The 19,915-nt window shown below is 35.6% G+C and overlaps 1 protein-coding gene across 1 annotated transcript in view; it reads right to left on the bottom strand.

Annotated features, from left to right (window-relative positions):
* Positions 1 to 2,209: 2,209 nt before the first annotated feature.
* LOC123667653 (ALK tyrosine kinase receptor) overlaps positions 2,210 to 19,915 on the bottom strand; it is a 54,555-nt gene continuing 36,849 nt past the window's right edge. Inside the window, exons 19-29 of the mRNA XM_045601511.1 lie at positions 16,388 to 16,612; positions 14,989 to 15,156; positions 13,748 to 13,942; positions 12,397 to 12,515; positions 11,547 to 11,653; positions 10,706 to 10,789; positions 8,054 to 8,112; positions 6,353 to 6,447; positions 4,294 to 4,420; positions 3,613 to 3,760; positions 2,210 to 3,004 (exon numbers count right to left, since the gene is read on the bottom strand). Coding sequence (XP_045457467.1) covers positions 2,351 to 3,004; positions 3,613 to 3,760; positions 4,294 to 4,420; positions 6,353 to 6,447; positions 8,054 to 8,112; positions 10,706 to 10,789; positions 11,547 to 11,653; positions 12,397 to 12,515; positions 13,748 to 13,942; positions 14,989 to 15,156; positions 16,388 to 16,612 — 1,981 coding nt within the window. The 3' untranslated portion in view covers positions 2,210 to 2,350. The remainder of the gene's footprint in view (positions 3,005 to 3,612; positions 3,761 to 4,293; positions 4,421 to 6,352; positions 6,448 to 8,053; positions 8,113 to 10,705; positions 10,790 to 11,546; positions 11,654 to 12,396; positions 12,516 to 13,747; positions 13,943 to 14,988; positions 15,157 to 16,387; positions 16,613 to 19,915) is intronic.

Below are 19,915 nucleotides of genomic sequence, written 5' to 3'. Positions count from 1 at the left end.
TAAAACTTTAATTACGCTTAAAAACAATAAACATTACATAGGATCAACCTTGTTTTATATTTTTTTAAATATTTCCTCAAAAATATTACTCGGTAGTTAATTTTCAATATCTCCAAAATTAATATTTTTTTTTACAAAATTTACCAGATGCTTCTACTGGGGATTGAAACCTTCTCAATGGCCTTCAAATCAAGTAGTATATAATGTAAATTCCAAAAAAAAAAAACCTTCAATTTCTCTTTCAATTTTTAAAAATAGCTTGTTACAAATGAACTTGCTTTCAAATGTTATAGATGGAATTGTGGAATCTGAATTTCACTACTACTGAAAATTACTAATTCCATTTGTAGCAATTTTTAAATTGTTTGATGTTCTTGCTACCTCGATTTTTTGCTTTTGTTACTTTTTTAAAAATGTTACCAACACCAAGTCACCTTATTGAGAAATTAAATATTATATTCATTTCATTTCACCTCAAATATTCCCGGTTGCGTTCGTTTTTCTAACGGATCGTTCAGCTTCGATAGTTCAAAATTAACGGGCAATTAACTTATTTTTAATCATGACGGTACTGCAGTTTGATAGTATCTGAAATACCTTCGACTTAAAATAATTACGAAGTAAAAATACTTTATAAAATCATTTAAACTTTGAGTATAATGATTTAAATGTCTGTACAAAACGATATTTCTGGGTATATTTTAATTTGTATATACCATTTGAAATTATTTTCAACATTTTTCCTAAATATGTACAATAAATTATGGACAGGTTAACAGATTAAAAAATTTAAAATATTAACTAGAAATAAGTTACACAATCTGCGATTTTCTCGTTATAGTCTCTCTCCCAACCGTTTCATGAAATAAATCACAATACCCTGTCATTTCATGCCTTAAACAATGAAATGATATTAAATGCAAGTCAAGCGGTGAATCATTGGCACTACTCTGATGAAAAAATCTAAAGAACATTAAAATAAAACCTCTTTCTATAGTTTTTTCTTATTATTCTATCTTAAAATTTAATTAAAGCATCCACATTTGTGTTTTTTTACACATTTTTTCATATGACGTAATATATATATGTATAATAAAACTATTAAATTTAATCCTTATGTTTTTAATGCCATGCTAAGGGGCATCTATGTAAAATTTTTAATCAGTGCTACCACTTGGCAAAACACATTGTGGAATATTTTTTTCTTAATATTCTGGAAAATGTTGCACTAAATTAAACAAACAAAATAGCCTCGAAATATACCTACAATATATTTTTTAGTATTCTTATGTATTGTTAAAAGGTCAAACGAAAACATCGACACCACATAACATAATTTTTTATACTTTTTAAATTAAATTTTATTCTACATCTAATTTTTAACATAATAGGTTACTTTTATCATGACTAAGGGCCGGTGTTACCAGTTGCGGATAACGCTATATGACGGATCACAGTATCCCACTGTAAAGATTTTGATTGATTTTTCTTTTTTACCATCGAATTCTACTACATTTCTATTCGAATATATTAATCATAAATTTGTAATTTATTAATTGAGGAAAAAAAGGTCCCCCTGGCCTATTCGGTCTCCCGCTGTCAAAGTATATTTGTTTTGTCATCCGTCAAATAGCGTTATCCATAACTTGTGAAACAGGCCCTAAGCCGGGGCGGAATTACATAGATCACTACTTTATATATTATTTACAAATATATAAGCGTTACTACTTTATCTAATTAAATAGTTCTGTTTGTGACACTTCGTTGAGAAAAACAAATTTCATTCGAAAAAAAAACAATTTGAATTTTTATCTCTGTATTTAAATGAATTAAAAATGTCGCTTAAGGGTATAAATGTCTATGTTAAGTATAATTTGAAGATATTAATATGTACCGCTATGTGCGTATGTCCGGTGGTATGTTTTTTTATGATATAGATTAAAAATATTTCAAAACTCTTGCTACCCAAGCGAGTCCAAATATATAAAAGTATCAATAAGAAATAACTATTCTCGGGTACGTAGAAAAATCTAACATTATTGTTCTAATTTTGGCAACACATTGACCAATTTGAGCAACCATAACAAACTATTTATAATACAAAGCGTTCGGGAAGCTTTCGAAAATAAAATTATATTTATTTAAAACTTAACAGTTTTACTGTATAAAGTATTCAAAACAACGATAGATAAAGACGTTTTTTTTTTTCTTCACATCGAATGTTTATTTATTAGAAATATTATATTATTTACAAACGAGAATATATTCATCTTGTAATGTTTTTTCAACGTCCAAACGGCGGCACTGCACTGCACTTTAAACGTTCGACAGACGATACTGTATAAAGTCCTTAACAGCTAATTTCCGAATCACCAAACTCCCCGTTGCTACCCTGTTTTATAACTTTTTTACCGTTACCGACGACTATTTCTGGATAATTTTTATTTTTCTTGTTATTGGCCGTATTATGTGCGTTGCTGCCAGAACTCGAGGACGCGTTATCGCTATCTGCGTACGGAACATCTGTCATCGGGCCGTTTAGAAGACTTGCAGCGGAATTTGACTGTTTTAGCTTTCCCTTTTCGTCTTTGACTTCCGGTTCCTGTGGTGATTGTAGATCATGTATGACAGCTTTCTTCGGATCGATCTGTATGGTCTTCGATTCGGATAATTTGTTCGGTGTGACTACATTTATGTACGGAGGAAGAATCTTCATCGTGTTCATCATCGTCAAGTTCACTGAACCGCTGTTTTTCTTCAGAGCGTTCAGGTTCTGTTCTAGCTGAGCTGCGTCTAGACAGAATGGCTTCGCTTTGGGCATTAGTTTTGGCGGTTCTTTATTCCAGGCGGTTATCCGGGGTGGGTCAGGGGACGCTATGGGAGCAGTCCTCTTATCCACCTTCAAACTCGTGTTGGTTTTATCGATGACCGACTCCATCGCCTGGGACAGAACGTTGTCTGGTGGTTTTGGTGACGTTGGAGTTATGCTTATCAGTTTTTCGACCTGTTGATAATTGACAGTGTTAAATTACCGTTGATAGTTGAGGGCTCTTTTATTTCATATAAACTATGTTTGTTGATATGTTTCTTATATTAATATAAACCAATAAGAGAACAGTTTTCTTAAACTACCTTCAGTATTTTAATTGTATGTTTATGTAAAGACGTTAAATTATTACGTAAGTAAATTCTGCTATTATTTTAACAAATAAATAATTTTTAAGACGCTAAACATATTCTGTTTGCTGAAGGGCTTACTTCATTCGGTTAATTAGAACCTATTTTACTGCGATTCAACTGGTCAAAGGTGTGTCTGAGGTAAGTAGCGGTAAGTCATTATTTTCTTAGCGCGAATAAACTATAAGAAGTTCTATTACAAAATAACCTTCTAAATTTCTAAATCCTTATACATCAACAATATGATAAGTTAGAGGTCGTCCATTGTCTTCCATGTGAGGGTCAAAAGGGGCCAAAAAAAATTACAAAATATTACTATACACTCTTAAACCTCCCCACATAACACCAGATGGGTAGGGGATTAAATAGTTGCTTAAAATATCACGTGATCAATAAACCCCTTAGTAGGTTACTGAGACAGATCGATAGACTCACAGTGGGTTCAGGTTCGGTGCTCGGTGCGGTTTCAACGGGAGTCTTGGGTTTGATTTCGGTGAAGGAAGTCTCCCAGACGGCGGGCTTCTCGTCCGTCTCTGAGGCCGTGTCTTCGTCCATCGACGTGTCTTCCACTGAATTTATTAACCTAATAAAAATAACATTAATAATTTTTTAAAATACATTATTTTTTTTGGTGTACTAAAAAAGGTGAAAACAAGCCTATGGTCAATTTAACACAAGTTCACGCCATTTTTGGCGCGAATTAGTGGAGGCCTTGTGGAGGTCCAGCAGTGGACTGTGATAGTCTGATGTGTGTGTGTGTGTGTGTGTTTGTGGTCAATTTAATGGTAATTAGACAATTACCATGGAAGCCCATGGAAGCTTGCAACATCAACAGAATCAAAAGCGCTTTGTTAACTCTATACCTCTGAACTTCTTCAGTAGCTCTGGTCACCTTACTTACCACAGGAACACAGCACTACCTGGGAGCAGTGTTATTTAGCTGTGATCTTCTGTAAAATTGATGTACTTCCCCAGTCAGGCTGCTCCAGATTTTGAATAAGATATTTTGTCCTGTGCCCCATAAACCTAAATATCCCCCACATAGTCGGGGATAGAGTAGGTATCCCCTCATCAACAAGAGAACCGCAAGTTTGTTTGCCACCTCTGTAATGTTACCTGTCTGTAGAGTTAGACGGCAGAAATTTTGTGTTGGTCCTTATCTCGGCGCTGGAAGCAGCGGAGCCGTCGCGTCTTGCGCTGGCGCCCAGCGACGCCATTGGAATGTTGCCATATTCTTGTGATGCTGGATCGAGGGTGTTTGAGATGAAAAATAAGATTATTTAATTGATGATAAATTATCTCTAAATCTATCTTAAAATTTTAGACTTAGTTGTCGAAAATAGGAAACATTTTTTATAAAAAATGCTACTGAGTTTGCGGAAAATCGGGATGTCTGGCGCGAATTTGGGAAGGCCTATGTCCAGCAGTGGAATGCTGAGGCTGAGCTGCTGTATTGAGTATTCTTAAGTAAATCTCATATGCAATTTAGGACTTGAGTTGTTATTTAATGTCGTGTATTTAAAAAAAAATGAAGTCACTTATTAATATTATTCCCCTTAAAAGGTGGAATAGTGTGGCAATTTAATTCCAACGTTTTTTAATACAGGAAGTGAAGGCTTTGTCACTTCAGAATTAGAATTGAAATACGAAACACTGCATAAGCCGTAAAACTTTATCGATTTTATTCAGACACCTTCTAGAAATACTACACAAATAATACATATTTTTTATTTTTAATAATTATAATAATAAACGTTTCTGCCAGCCAGTGCTATGACCGCTGCGTCAACGCTTCGTCAAATTTTTAAGGGAAAGCCGCTCAAAAATGTCTTAGCATTATGTTTCTAGTTTCATTAAAATATAGATAAGCTAAAAATTTACGAGCGAAATAGGTTTTTTTTTAATTACATATTAACTTACAATAAATTGAGGACGAATTTTAACTCTCAAGAATCTCTTAGATTCAGTCTTGTAACGAGATAATCATTTAATTTCACGCCCCAGTATCATCAATTTTAACAATTTAATTCTGCCAAATGTAAATAAGGTCGTATCTATCTAATATATATCTATATTATATATAAATAATAACGAATCGCAAAAGTGTATTTACTTAACATCCGAACGGCTTCACCGGATTAGATATATTTTTCTGTGTTAATACTTGTCAGAGCAATGTTTGTAAAAAATAAAAAGGGTATGTCTATATATTTTATAGTCTACTAGTTGTACCTTGCGTGCGTTGCTATGCTTTTATTATCATTATCTTTTGATTTTTTTGGTCGTACCAACTCGAAAACCTTTGTGGGCGCATGCACAACACTTTTCTGAAGATCATGACATGATAAAATGCCTAGTTTACGATTCCATAAAGGACATACAGACAAACATACATTTTTAGATAAATAGATATAAATCTAAATAAACAAAAATAAATCATTAAATTTTATGCTCAGAGTAATCTATACATAAATAAAATGGTATAAAATGGTAGGAAAGTCAAAACTGTACATTGAATATTTTTTTTAAAGAATACTTGGGGTGTGATCTACAGTCGATACCGAAGCCAAAAATATAGTTTTTAGAATTTTTGTCTGTTTGTCTGTATGTATGTCCGGGATAAACAATAAGTACTGGATGGATTTACTTCAAATTTGGCACGAATATTATTAAGAAGTCGGGTCAACATATAGGCTACATATTATCACGCTATCACCTACGGGGAACGAGCAGTGAACCTTTATTTCTTCAACGCATTCTGTAACAACGTGTAATCTAACGACGCATATTTGAATGTTGTTGTTATTATGTTACTAACCATGCTATAAGCTAGCTTAATATAGCTACACTATAAATAAAGACATTCTGTAGTATATTTAGTATCAGCATTGCACCCGTGCGAAGCCGGTGCGGGTCGCTAGTCATATAATAAAATAATAAATTTTATGATCAGAGGGATCATTTCTTCTACTTTATTCTATAAATTTCCTGTACTTTGCTGTATGCATGGAATGATAAATTAAGAAAAGTGTTCAAAGATTCTCTAATCATTCAATAATTACAAAAAAGATCATTTAAAATTCATGTTTTTGACAGTTCGCGCAAAACATCATCTGTTGGGTCAATTAGAATTGATAAGTCTTGAAATTTTGAGCTCTATTTGAGCTATACGTACCTTTCAGAAGAGGTTGATATTGTGAATCCTCCATTTCTGCCTTCTCCGGTGCCGCCGTTTGCGATTTGCTATGAAGTACCAACGGATCCATTGAGCTAAAACAATTCTGCGTTACGTTTGCGTACCGAGATACCCGGGAAAATTCGTCTTGTTTTACTTTACAACTCGTAAATCTTTCAAGAACTACAATGTACATGTGTTAAAAAAAATCTTGGAAAATTTAGTAATTCGATTGATAGCGAAAAGTTTAAATTCGATATTTAAAAATTTGTGTTTTTTTTTTAATAATTTGGAACGAATTTAAAAAATGAAAAAAAGTTGATTGTATCTTTTTAATTAGCCGATTGTTATTTATAAGAAAACCAATAGGGTTTGGCTCACTAAGCATGCCATCGCTCGTCTGTAGAGCAGTTAAGGGACTTTTCGTTATTTGGTTTTTTAAATTTTCCCTTTACTTTTTAAGGAAAAACGATACAAAAGGCGTATTAAATTAAATTTTTATAAATTTGTTTAGAAATCTATATCGAGGGAAAATTTAAAATAATTAAATATTACCTTTGAAAATTTCTAAATATCATATACATAATCTCTCTAAGATACAAATACTGTAGAGTTACATCTACTTTCGTTTTTTAACTTTTTTTATGTTACTTTTTAGGGATTTAAGTACCTATATATTTTTCAAAGATAATCTTTAGGGATAAGTCTCAGTTATGACAACATATAATTTATCGTAAAGGGGTCCCATAGCTTAATTTGGAATTTTAATTGAGAAATAATATGTTAAATAGAAAAAGAGTCAGGCAGTCAGACTTAATTTATTAGTTACTAGCTGACCCGGCGAACTTCGTATCGCCTAACACAAACTTTATCGTATGGTATTAAAGTTCAAATTGACTTTTAAGTATTATCACAAATCTTTTGTATAGGAGTATAGAAAAGTGTTGTTTTTAGACTTTTTCAGGAAATTTAAAAATTTTTTTTAGAATTTTTCTCTCCGTAAGAACCATCCTCGTACTTCAAGAAATATTTAAAAAAAAGAATTAGCAAAATCGGTCCAACCGTTCTCGAGTTTTGCGCTTAGCAACACATTCAGCGACTCATTTTTATATTATAGATTTTTCATTTTATCGACATTTTTCTTATGTCATTTCCCTCATTTGGCTTTTCGTTCACTGACATTTACTTTTCATGTAACTATTTTCAATGCAAAACTGTAGAAGAACGTAATATTATCTATCGTACAAGAACGGTTAAACTATTTTGGATGAAATTAAGGGATGGAGTCACAAAATATACCAAGACTTTTTTTTAATCATAGCTTCAGTTTAAATGTAAAAATTTAGTCTATTCTATATTGTTATATTAAATATTTTATGCTTATTAAGACTGTAATAAGTTTAAAAATAAGTGTTGTTATAACTTTTTTAGTATCTCCATATTACGTTGACTATTTTACCTTAATAAAGTTAATTTAAATGTTGTAATGGACGCAGATATTTAAATATTAATCCATTTTAATATAACATGAGTGTAAATTTATAAAAGTAAATGGATATTATTCTCAAAAATATAAACTCAAAAATAGAAAACCTTATGTTACAATTTGATATGTAGATTTTTTGTAATATATTAATCTTTTTTTATCAGGAAATTGCTATAAAGTTGATAGAAATGACTGCCTGTCTCCAAAGTCGTTACCTAGCATCCCCCGGCTGGTCCTGAGGCGACAGAGGCACGAGGTAGTCGCCCGCCGAGCGCTGCCAACACAGCGTCGTGAACCACAGGGAGACCAACATTACAGTTACACACCACGCACACATACACAATTACTTTCATTGTTTATTTATTATTTTTTTTTTATTATATTTCGTTATTGCTCATACTTAATAATTAATATTAAAGATTGATATACTACAATATGTATTATTTCTAATTTTTTTTTTTTTTTTTTTTTTTTTAGTATTAAGTATTTTTTGGTAAATTTGTGCTTTTTATAAGCACAGTTTTTCGTGGATGTGTTTCGCATTGGTTAACATCTCCCTGAGTCTTCAATTTAGGTCTAAGCGTGCATTTGATAGGACTGGATTTTGTAAAATAACACTTTTTTTTTTTTTTTTTACAAAATTCAGTGTAAAGGATAAAGGTAAAATAAGAAAAATACAGGTAAAGATTCCCGCTATAGCTACTAGGCAAGTAAACACTCAAATTTTGGAAATATATCGGAAATTAAAAGAGATTCTTTGAAATGGTTTTATTCAATTAAAAGCATGATTTAAACAAAAACAAAAATGAAAATGAAAAAAAAAGAATGTTACAGATTATTAATAGAAATGATCAATATCATGCGTTAATTCGATGACTTATGAAAGAAATTTTAATTTACATTCCAATGAATCTCTCTCTAACTACGGGGTAGCTATATCTCTACGCGATTTTCATTCAGGGAAGAGGGTAGTTAGAAAAAATATATAAAAAAACTTATAAAATGGTTTGGTCATGCGCCACTCGCAAGCACGCTTATATTCGGATCGCTAACACCGACATGTAGAAAATAATATGAAAATAAATGTCGAATCCAGTTACTTGCTTCTAGTAGCCAGAGCGAAAACATTTGGAAAGAAAAAAAAATTGTTGCATATTAGTACACTTAAACTGTCAGTTTATTTAACATTGTCTGTGTGATTTTTTTTTAGTTTTTTTAAATATATAGATTAAAAATTGTAGGCTAGTGTACATACTTGCTTTTTAAATTAATTCGAATGAATTTATTTCATGTTGTTCAATAAAATTTATTGCAATATGAAAAATATTCTAATGATTATACTTTAATTTTTTTAATCTAATTTATTATTAAAATTGAACAACACGTTTAAATTCTTTGTTTTCTGTTCAACAGAAATTAAATAATTTTTCCTGTTAGTAAAAAGGCGCCATATTTCACTCTACATGTAGTTATTCCATTTCAAAGTATTTACAATAAAAAAAAAAAAAACGCAGAACTATAATCTTTAATACCATCTAAATATTTTTTTATATATATACAACACTATGAGGGCCTGTTTCACCAGTCGTGGATAACGATATTGGACGGATAATGGTATCCAACAGATAAAATATTTTAATGTAAGTATTATTCTTTTTTATTATCGAATTCTACTATAATTATGAGATATATTTGTTTGCAAATATGAATTTAAAAGCGGTTGTTTAGTGATTTGAGGAGAAAAAGGGCCTAATAGGCTAAATTTAATCTATAGTCGGTGAAATAGGCCCTAAAGATTTTTATAATGTAAAATATACTCAAATAAAATAAATTTAGAACTATTTTTTTTTTATTTTTTTTTTTTATTGTCTGTAGAAATGTTATATCATTGTAATGATATCTTCCGTGGTTTTTAACAAATGCAAAAGAAGGTAGAGTAATAATCATAGGATTTGCTACATGTGAGAGTGAGATAGGTATATATATTTTATTGTACTACACTTTTTAAAAATAAAATGGTATCAAACATACGATTATTTTTCTTTAAGCTGTACATTTTTAATTTTTTACATAGTAATAAATTTATTTAGCATCATAAGTAAGCAAAGTTCAAAACATTGATATTTTTCAAGAATTTAACATTTTTACGCAAGTATTTTTAGACTATAGATTTAAATATTTTTGTTCATATACACGGCATTTTTGTTTTTATATACGATTAGTTATGTACTAAAGACCTCCAACTTTTTTTGTTTGTACATCATAACATTATTTTTTCCCACTAGGGTTGCAAACAAACGTACGGCGCGCCCGATGGTAAGCGGTTACCGTGCAACACCAGAAGCGTTACAAGCGCGTTGCCCACCCTACCCCTGACCCTCCCCAGGAGCTCTCCCCCTTACTCATAAACGAACAACACTGCTTGAGAGCAATGTTATTTTATCTTTAATCTTCTATAAGGCTTTTTTTTATGTCACTAGGTCGGCAAACAAGCGTACGGCTCACCTGATGGTAAGCGATTGCCGTAGCTTATAGACGCCTGCAACACCAGAAGCGTCGCAAGCGCGTTGCCGACCCAATCCCCAATCCCCCGGGAGCTCTGGTCACCTTACTCACCAACAGGAACACAATACTGCTTGAAAACAGTATTATTTAGCTGTGATCTTCTGTGAGATCGAGGTACTACCGCAGTCGGGCTGCTCCGTATTTTGAGCAGGAAATTCCTGCTGTGCTCTACCTCAGTTATAATATCATCAGTATAAGGTTGATTTCAATTTTTTGGCCAAATATAAAAAAAATGCCTCGAAATTTATTTCAATGTCTGATACCATTTTAAAACATACTCTCAACTCTATGTCACTATGTACCTGTGGTCCATTGGCTTCTGGCATCTCTTTGGGAGCGAGATAAGAGCAGAGCAAAGGCAGCGGCGCCTCTGTTATCTCTGGGTCCTGTTCCATAATTGGATATTTTGTAATATGGACCAAAATTTGATCCAGGGTTAGATTTTTGGTCATTGTCTTTGGGAAAGGAAAGGTGAATGAAATGAAATGGACCATTAACATTTTTAGGAAGGTTTTACATAATATGCTATTTCTGGTCCATGGACCTTTCTCATGACTAAGAAGACTTTCCAAAATAACATAATTTGGCTTTCATTTATAACACATTCTAGTCCATGTACTAAAATTACAGGGTATATTTGAAATATTGGACAATTCGTTACTTTGCTGGCTTTTATGCGAATAATTTTAATGTTAATTAACTTTGCTGGTTACTATTCCTATTTGTCTAAGCGTGATCTTTTATTAATTAAAACCTTTTCCAAAAATAAAGACGAAATCAAATAAATTTCCAAAGAGAAATTAATGCGGTACGTAAGAAAAAAGTACTGATATTGTTATTATTATTATTAAAAAAATATTTTCGCATATCGAGGACGTCGTTGAAGTGCGATGTGTGCCAGATTTTGCCGTGATCCAATAATTTATTTATTTTTTAGGAATGGTACACAGCACAGTCAGAGTAATAAAAGAAACAAAATGGAATATAATTTTTAAGGCCAATAACGACCATCTCTTCGTTTCAAATTATCTTCATTAGCACAAACGTCCAAAAAAAAAGATTACCATAAAACCAAAAACAATATTTTTTCATATTAACCTGCAAATAATCCTTTAATAATAATTGACAAAATAAATCACTAACTTGTACTAATCTCTGCAGTCTGTCGAACATCTGAGCGAAGGAAGGTCTCTCGGTGGGCGTCGGGTTCCAACACTCGCACATCAGTCTGTACACGTCTGGAGGACAACCTGGGTTATGGAGAAAATTTAGATATTAACACTCGTTTGACCTTTTCCATCAACATTGGTCGTGGAGAAGAAAAAATATAGAAGTAGATATAACCAAAGAAACTCGAGTGGTTTTTTTGGTTCATCATTATCATTACAGCCTATACAGTCCACTGTTGGACATAGGCCTCCACAAGTTTACGTCAAAAATAACGTGAACTCATGTGTTTTGCCCATAGTCACTAAGACGCTGCTGCCCGTCTTCGGCCTGTGTATTTCAAAGCCAACAGTTGGATGGTTATCCCGCCATCGGTCGGCTTCTTAAGTTCCAAGGTGGTTGTGGAACCTTGTTATCCCTTAGTCGCCTCTTACGACACCCACGAGAACAGAGGGGGTGGCTAAATTCTTTAGTGCCGTAGCCACACAGCACAGTTTTTTTTGGTTATTGATGACCAAATTGTTATTGACTAAAGCGTTTACTGGTCAACGGCACTATAATTTAGTTATGGTGATAAACTTAAATTAACCAAGAGCAATAACTTCAACTAATAAGATTTTTTTTGAAATAGTTGAAGATCTTTCATGGTTTCAATTGTCATTTTGAATTTTTTGATCTTTAAAACAGCAATTGGACTTATGTTAACAGTCCTCTAGAAACAAAAGTGTTCTAATTGGTGAAGATAAGTGAAATGACATTGTAATCTGTAAACTTAAGGTTTCATTAAACATCACAAATATGAAATAAGTAGTTGGTAGATCCTTACCAGGAGGTTTCTCAAGACGGCCACCTCCAGACACCATCTGCATGACTTCTCTGTTGGCACATCCGGTGTACGGCATGATGCCCAGCGAGAACACCTCCCACAGTAACACGCCATAGGACCTGGAGAAAAAACAATATTGGCTTGAAATGGGACGATGTTTCAGAGGGTATTATAGAAATATAATTAGAAAAAAAAAGAAAAAAATCATTATTTATGACGATCAAAAGATCAGAATCTCGATAAATTGGTCAGTTTTGTCAAATATTATGAGGTTTTTAAATGGGCCGTTTTGTTTACTACAACCAATATTTTGTGGAATATCATAAGAGTTTTTTAAAAATGTTAAGCATTTGTATTGTAAATATACAAGCAATATTAATTTTAAATTAAAATTAGGGCGCACTAACTCCTAATTTAAAAAAAAAAAAACGAGTATGTTTTAGACCATACGACTGAAGTAAAGCATCTGTAGTTCTATCTATATGTATATATCATACAGACATATTTTATATAAATACCTATATATTTTACATTTATACACGAATATTATACTATCTTGATTATTTATGTATGGATATTTGTATATGTGTATGCGTATGTATTATTGAATCTATCATACACTATTTTTATTCATCCTCAAGAATATTGTACACTTCCCATCCGCCACTACTGTATCGTATCATGTGCCCAAAGGTTATCTTCAGCGATAAGATCGCCTTTGTACATTTTTTTTTTAGTTACTACTGTTTGTTCATATTTTGGTGTGCAATAAAGAATATATTATTATTATTATTATTTATCTTCCGTTCGCCTCGCCCGATCACACGTTTCAAGTCAAGTACTACCCAAGTCAAGCGTGCGTTAAGGAGTTTTATTTCAAAAACCAGCCAAGCTTTTTTTTTACGGCTCACCTGATGGTAAGCGATTACCGTAGCTTATAGACGCCTGCAACACCAGAAGCATCGCAAGCGCGTTGCCGACCCAATCCCCAATCCCCCCAGGAGCTCTGGACACCTTACTGACCAACAGGAAGACACCACTGCTTGAAAACAGTATTATTTAGCTGTGGTCTTCTGTAAGGTCGAGGTACTACCCCAGTCGGGCTGCTCCATATTTTGAGCAGGAAATTCCTGCTGTGCCCTACCTCAGTAAAGCTTAGCTTCGGTTTAAAGGATAATGCGTTTGGACCAATCTGAGCGTTTTTTTCATAGTTGGTGTAGAATGAAGGGGGGAATAGATACAGCACTTTAGAAAAAGTTAAGATGGTAAAAGAAAGAGAAGCAAAAATATATACGAGTACCTAAAAGAGAAATAGTAACATAATCTCGATTTATAAACAAGGACAACGTACCAGACATCCGTTTTAACGGTAAATATTCCATCAATATATGCTTCTGGGGGCATCCACTTTATGGGGAGCATGGCTTTCCCCCCCTTCTTGTAATAGTCCGACCGGTAGATATCTCTCGCCATCCCGAAATCAGCTATCTTCACAACTCGACCCGGTCCACGAGAAGTTAGCAGACAATTGCGGGCTGCTATATCCCTGATACAAAAATTGAGTTCGTTATAACCACTGTAGTATATGAAGCTATGTCCCAACATTGGGCAAAGTAACGGCAAGTACAGCTCACCTGGTGGTAAGCGATTACCGTAGTCACACGGTCAGTCGGAGACGCGGGTTCGAATCCCGCTGGAGCGGTCAATTTTTGATATGATATTCAAAAATGTTTAGAATTCCTAATGTGTGGGTAACACAAAAATAAAATCGTACATATTTAAAATACTTTGTAATAAAACTTATTATTTGGTTCTGTTACGTGCGGGTGCCATTGAAATGACACGTTTACTTTGCACAGATCGAAACTAGCGTAGTTTCAATGTTTATCATTCCTTTTCATGTTTATACTTCGTTTACCACTATTTATATCAAAATTATCGATATTTCGCACACATTAGGTAAGGTCTCTTCCATTTATTAGAAAGAATAGGTTTCATACTTAATGCTTATGCATTGTATACAACATTGCGAGTTGGTAACAATAGGAACATATGTCAGAATTATCCCAAGAATATACGTTGGCAGATATTTGTAATGACAATTGGACTAACACTTGGTTCCAATATTTTGAACCAACATTTGTACATTTACAATGCTTTCTTTAAGTTCGATTTAGCTACAGAGACAAAAGCCGGAACTTGTCTGATTTGCTAAAGGGGTGATGAAAATTAATATTTCCTTTTCAATGGCGAAACCGGAAACTGTCGCGACAATTCTCCCTATTGGTTGTAAAACGGGTAAACGTGAACCTCGAAATTTTTTAACGTTATTTCTCGCAGTAACTGATCAGCTACCTCGATGAATTTTTTAAATTCTAGATTAAAAAGGATTTTTGCTTTTGTAGAGACTTTTATATTTTAAATTTTATGTAAGAATGTACGTAATTACACACAGACTACAGGATGTTTTTACTGTCACAGAAATTAATGTTTTTAGTCTCTGACAGTGACAGTCTATCGGGTCAGCTAGCATTTAATTAATTATCTGTTTCAAAAAAAAATCGGAAGAAGGAAAAATAAAACCAAACTTACCTATGGACAAATCTCTTGGCCTCTAAGTACTTGCACCCTTTACATATATCAAGGGCGCAAAGCAGTAGGTCTTTCATCGTGAGGGCACTGGCTCTTTCCGGTCTCGGACGACTCTCTCGGAGGAAATTCTTCAAATCTCCACCAGCTAATAGTTCCAGAACTATGAATCTAGAAGGAAAGTATATTTTTTAATCTTGGACTATTTTATCTATAGTTAATAAGTAACTTAAAATGAATATAGAACAAAACATTGATTTTTCTTCTAAAAGAGATTGAGGTATTTAAATTTATTTTTATAATTCATGAAAATTTTTGTCTTCATTTTTTGGTTGGTGGTCTGCTTAGTTATTATTTGGAAACAGATATAACATAATTCAAATCAAAAAGTGTTTTATTACAGTTCAGATTGTCGGGATATGAGATTTAAGTAGATTTTGAGAATCACGCAAAGGGGGCGAAAATGAGGCTTCATAGGGTGCCATTTTGTTTACGTCTATATTAGTCCACGCTACGCATCTAATAACAATCTAAAAAGGTGACATATCTTTGACGTGATACAAATCTCCCCAGGGCCGGGCCGTGAGTTTAGGCGGCCCTGGGTTAATATGACTTAGGGATCACTAAATTTGACCACGATTGAGATGAGTGTGTAATGGCAGCCAAACATTTTAACTGACAGTTCGAAATACCAACACCAGAATTTAGACTTGAATTAAATGGGTTTGATTAATCGCAGGATTTGCAGGGTTGCAAACCATACGAACTGCTTTATTTAATAAAATTGCTGGCTTGACTTAGCTTGGGGCCCTTCGAACCCACGGAGTTCTGGGCTGAAGCCCAAAAAAGTCATTCGGTAGATTTGGTCTTAAATCTCCTTACGTGCGAGTACTTGTTATAAGTTTTTTTTTAGTTGTCTATTATGTATTCAATATAGCTAAGAGTAAAGAGTAACTGCGGAGTTTCTTGCCGATTCTTCTCTGCAGAATCTACATTCCGAATTGGTGGTAGCTTCACTTTTACAAATATAATAATTTATTTTTAAGGTTTTAATTTGTAAAATGACGATTCGAAAGTGCTCTTGGAGCTTATTTGAATGAAGCTATTTTTATTTTGATTTTGCTATTATAACGTGAACTTATGTGTGTTGCCCATAGTCACCACGCTGGGCAGGCGGGTTGGTGACCGCAGGGCTGATTTTGTCGCACCGAAGACGCTGCTGCCCGTCTTCGGTCTGTGTATTTCAAAGCCAGCAGTTGGACACACGAGTTCACGTTATTTTTGGCGTAAACTTGTGGAGGTCTATGTCCAGCAGTGGACTGTATAGGCTGTAATGATGATTTGCTATTATAAGCTATTGGCTATTCAAATAAAGAAAATGAGATTATTGTAGCTATGGTACCTGGGGTGTCGGTCGAAGCAGACGCCGATGAGGTGCACGATGTTGGGGTGGCTGAACTTGGCCATGATGGCGGCCTCCATGAGGAAGTCGGCCTCGGCCTGGCCGGTGGACAGCTCGGGCAGCGTCTTGACGGCCACGGGCATGTCGGGCGCGGCGCCGGCGCGCGGCCGCGGGTGGCGGTACAGCCCCTGGTACACCTCGCCGAACGCGCCCTGGCCCAGCGCCCTGCGACACGGGCAGTAATAATAATAATAAATACTCTTTATTGTACACCTCGCCGAACGCGCCCTGGCCCAGCGCCCTGCGACACGGGCAGTAATAATAATAATAAATACTCTTTATTGTACACCTCGCCGAACGCGCCCTGGCCCAGCGCCCTGCGACACGGGCAGTAATAATAATAATAAATACTCTTTATTGTACACCTCGCCGAACGCGCCCTGGCCCAGCGCCCTGCGACACGGGCAGTAATAATAATAATAAATACTCTTTATTGTACACCTCGCCGAACGCGCCCTGGCCCAGCGCCCTGCGACACGGGCAGTAATAATAATAATAAATACTCTTTATTGTACACCTCGCCGAACGCGCCCTGGCCCAGCGCCCTGCGACACGGGCAGTAATAATAATAATAAATACTCTTTATTGTACACCTCGCCGAACGCGCCCTGGCCCAGCGCCCTGCGACACGGGCAGTAATAATAATAATAAATACTCTTTATTGTACACCTCGCCGAACGCGCCCTGGCCCAGCGCCCTGCGACACGGGCAGTAATAATAATAATAAATACTCTTTATTGTACACCTCGCCGAACGCGCCCTGGCCCAGCGCCCTGCGACACGGGCAGTAATAATAATAATAAATACTCTTTATTGTACACCTCGCCGAACGCGCCCTGGCCCAGCGCCCTGCGACACGGGCAGTAATAATAATAATAAATACTCTTTATTGTACACCTCGCCGAACGCGCCCTGGCCCAGCGCCCTGCGACACGGGCAGTAATAATAATAATAAATACTCTTTATTGTACACCTCGCCGAACGCGCCCTGGCCCAGCGCCCTGCGACACGGGCAGTAATAATAATAATAAATACTCTTTATTGTACACCTCGCCGAACGCGCCCTGGCCCAGCGCCCTGCGACACGGGCAGTAATAATAATAATAAATACTCTTTATTGTACACCTCGCCGAACGCGCCCTGGCCCAGCGCCCTGCGACACGGGCAGTAATAATAATAATAAATACTCTTTATTGTACACCTCGCCGAACGCGCCCTGGCCCAGCGCCCTGCGACACGGGCAGTAATAATAATAATAAATACTCTTTATTGTACACCTCGCCGAACGCGCCCTGGCCCAGCGCCCTGCGACACGGGCAGTAATAATAATAATAAATACTCTTTATTGTACACCTCGCCGAACGCGCCCTGGCCCAGCGCCCTGCGACACGGGCAGTAATAATAATAATAAATACTCTTTATTGTACACCTCGCCGAACGCGCCCTGGCCCAGCGCCCTGCGACACGGGCAGTAATAATAATAATAAATACTCTTTATTGTACACCTCGCCGAACGCGCCCTGGCCCAGCGCCCTGCGACACGGGCAGTAATAATAATAATAAATACTCTTTATTGTACACCTCGCCGAACGCGCCCTGGCCCAGCGCCCTGCGACACGGGCAGTAATAATAATAATAAATACTCTTTATTGTACACCTCGCCGAACGCGCCCTGGCCCAGCGCCCTGCGACACGGGCAGTAATAATAATAATAAATACTCTTTATTGTACACCTCGCCGAACGCGCCCTGGCCCAGCGCCCTGCGACACGGGCAGTAATAATTTTAATAATAATAATAATAATAATAATTTCTTTATTTCAGGTAACAATTGACCCATAAAACAATTCGTCTTAAACAATTCTTATAACAACTAGAAAAATTAATGAATGTCACGACAATTTGTAAAATACAATAATAAAATAATAAAATCACATTAATAATAAACAATACCTAATACAAATAAATAATTTTAACAATAATTTCATTATATTAAAACTAAAACAACTAATTACAACAACACAATGTCAAATATGATATTTAATAAAATAGATGTGCATACATATAACGGACACGTAAATTTTACTATTTAAAAATAAAAACATGTACCCAATAAAAACATAATATAAATCTAATGTATTGTTCACTTCGATATCTAAGGCAAATACAACTTTAAAAATAAAATAAAATAAAATAAAATTAATAAATGTCACGACAATTTGAAAAATACAATTACAATAATAAAATGAAACTAATTACAATCACACAATGTCCAATATGAATAATAATAATAATTAATATTTAAAGCTTTCGCTCCGGCATTTGTATCGCAAGGTGTCTATCGCAGCAATGCCGGAGGTAGAAGCAGTCAAAACGCTCCGCGATCATCTTCAGCACACTGTTTTGGCTGCCCCTTACTCTACGCACAAAAGATGCGCATCGCTTACGCATGGTGGTGTGGAAGCAGTCGGTTCTTGCGTCTGCAAACATGCCTGAGGCGCTGCAGCATCGGGGCAGCCCCAACAGTATCCTGAATGCATTATTGTAGAGGACACGGAGGTCACTGTATCTTTTCTTTGTGTAGTCAGCCCATAAGCTACACGTATAAAACGAGGTACAATATGCTCTAAAAAGTGTTATCTTTACTTGGGCTGAGCAACGAGCAAACCTTCGAGCTAACATGTTCGCTCTAACTGACAGTGCCCTCCGCTCCCTCTCAATGTCTGCATCATCCTTGAGACAAGTAGTAACTATATGCCCGAGATACTTAAATTGCTCCACCATTTTTAAGGGTACACCAGAGAGAAGCACGGGTGGGCTATTCGAGGGGCATTTTGTTCCGATAGCCCCAAAGACCATGCATTTGCTTTTTAAAACGTTATATTTTAAGCCATGATAACACGCGTAATCCTCACATGTCTGTACCAGCTGTCTCATTCCACTGATTGACGCACTCAGCAGTACCATGTCGTCCGCATAACTTATATTATTTACGCATACTCCATCAACATGACAACCGACATGCTGCCTGCTGAGCGCGACGATCAGGTCATCCATGTAGAGGTTAAAAAGTGTTGGAGATGTTAACCCCCCCTGCCTGACTCCACATTCGAGCCGATACGGATCGGACATTGTCCCCGCCCATCGAACGCTATTGGTCTGGTTCGCGTACCAATATCGAAATATATTTATAATTCCCTGCGGTAAGCCAACTCGCTCGAGTTTCTTCCAAAGTAAATCATATACCACCAGGTCAAAAGCTTTAGACAAATCGAGGAAGCACGCGTACACAGGTGTCTTGCGACTTGTGTAATATTTGACGGTGTGCTTAAGGCACAGTATAGCACTCTCTGTAGACAGGTGAGGGCGAAAACCGAATTGATTATCGTGCAGCTTTATGTGTTTTCTCAACTGCGCGTTAAGCAATCCGTCAAACACCTTGGCCATGATAGTGGCAAGCGATATCGGC

Source organism: Melitaea cinxia, chromosome 28 (genome assembly GCF_905220565.1).
Source record: "Melitaea cinxia chromosome 28, ilMelCinx1.1, whole genome shotgun sequence".
NCBI lineage: Eukaryota > Metazoa > Arthropoda > Insecta > Lepidoptera > Nymphalidae > Melitaea > Melitaea cinxia.
The sequence above is the reverse complement of the archived record's forward strand: the minus strand, read 5'-3'. Positions and strand labels throughout refer to the sequence as shown.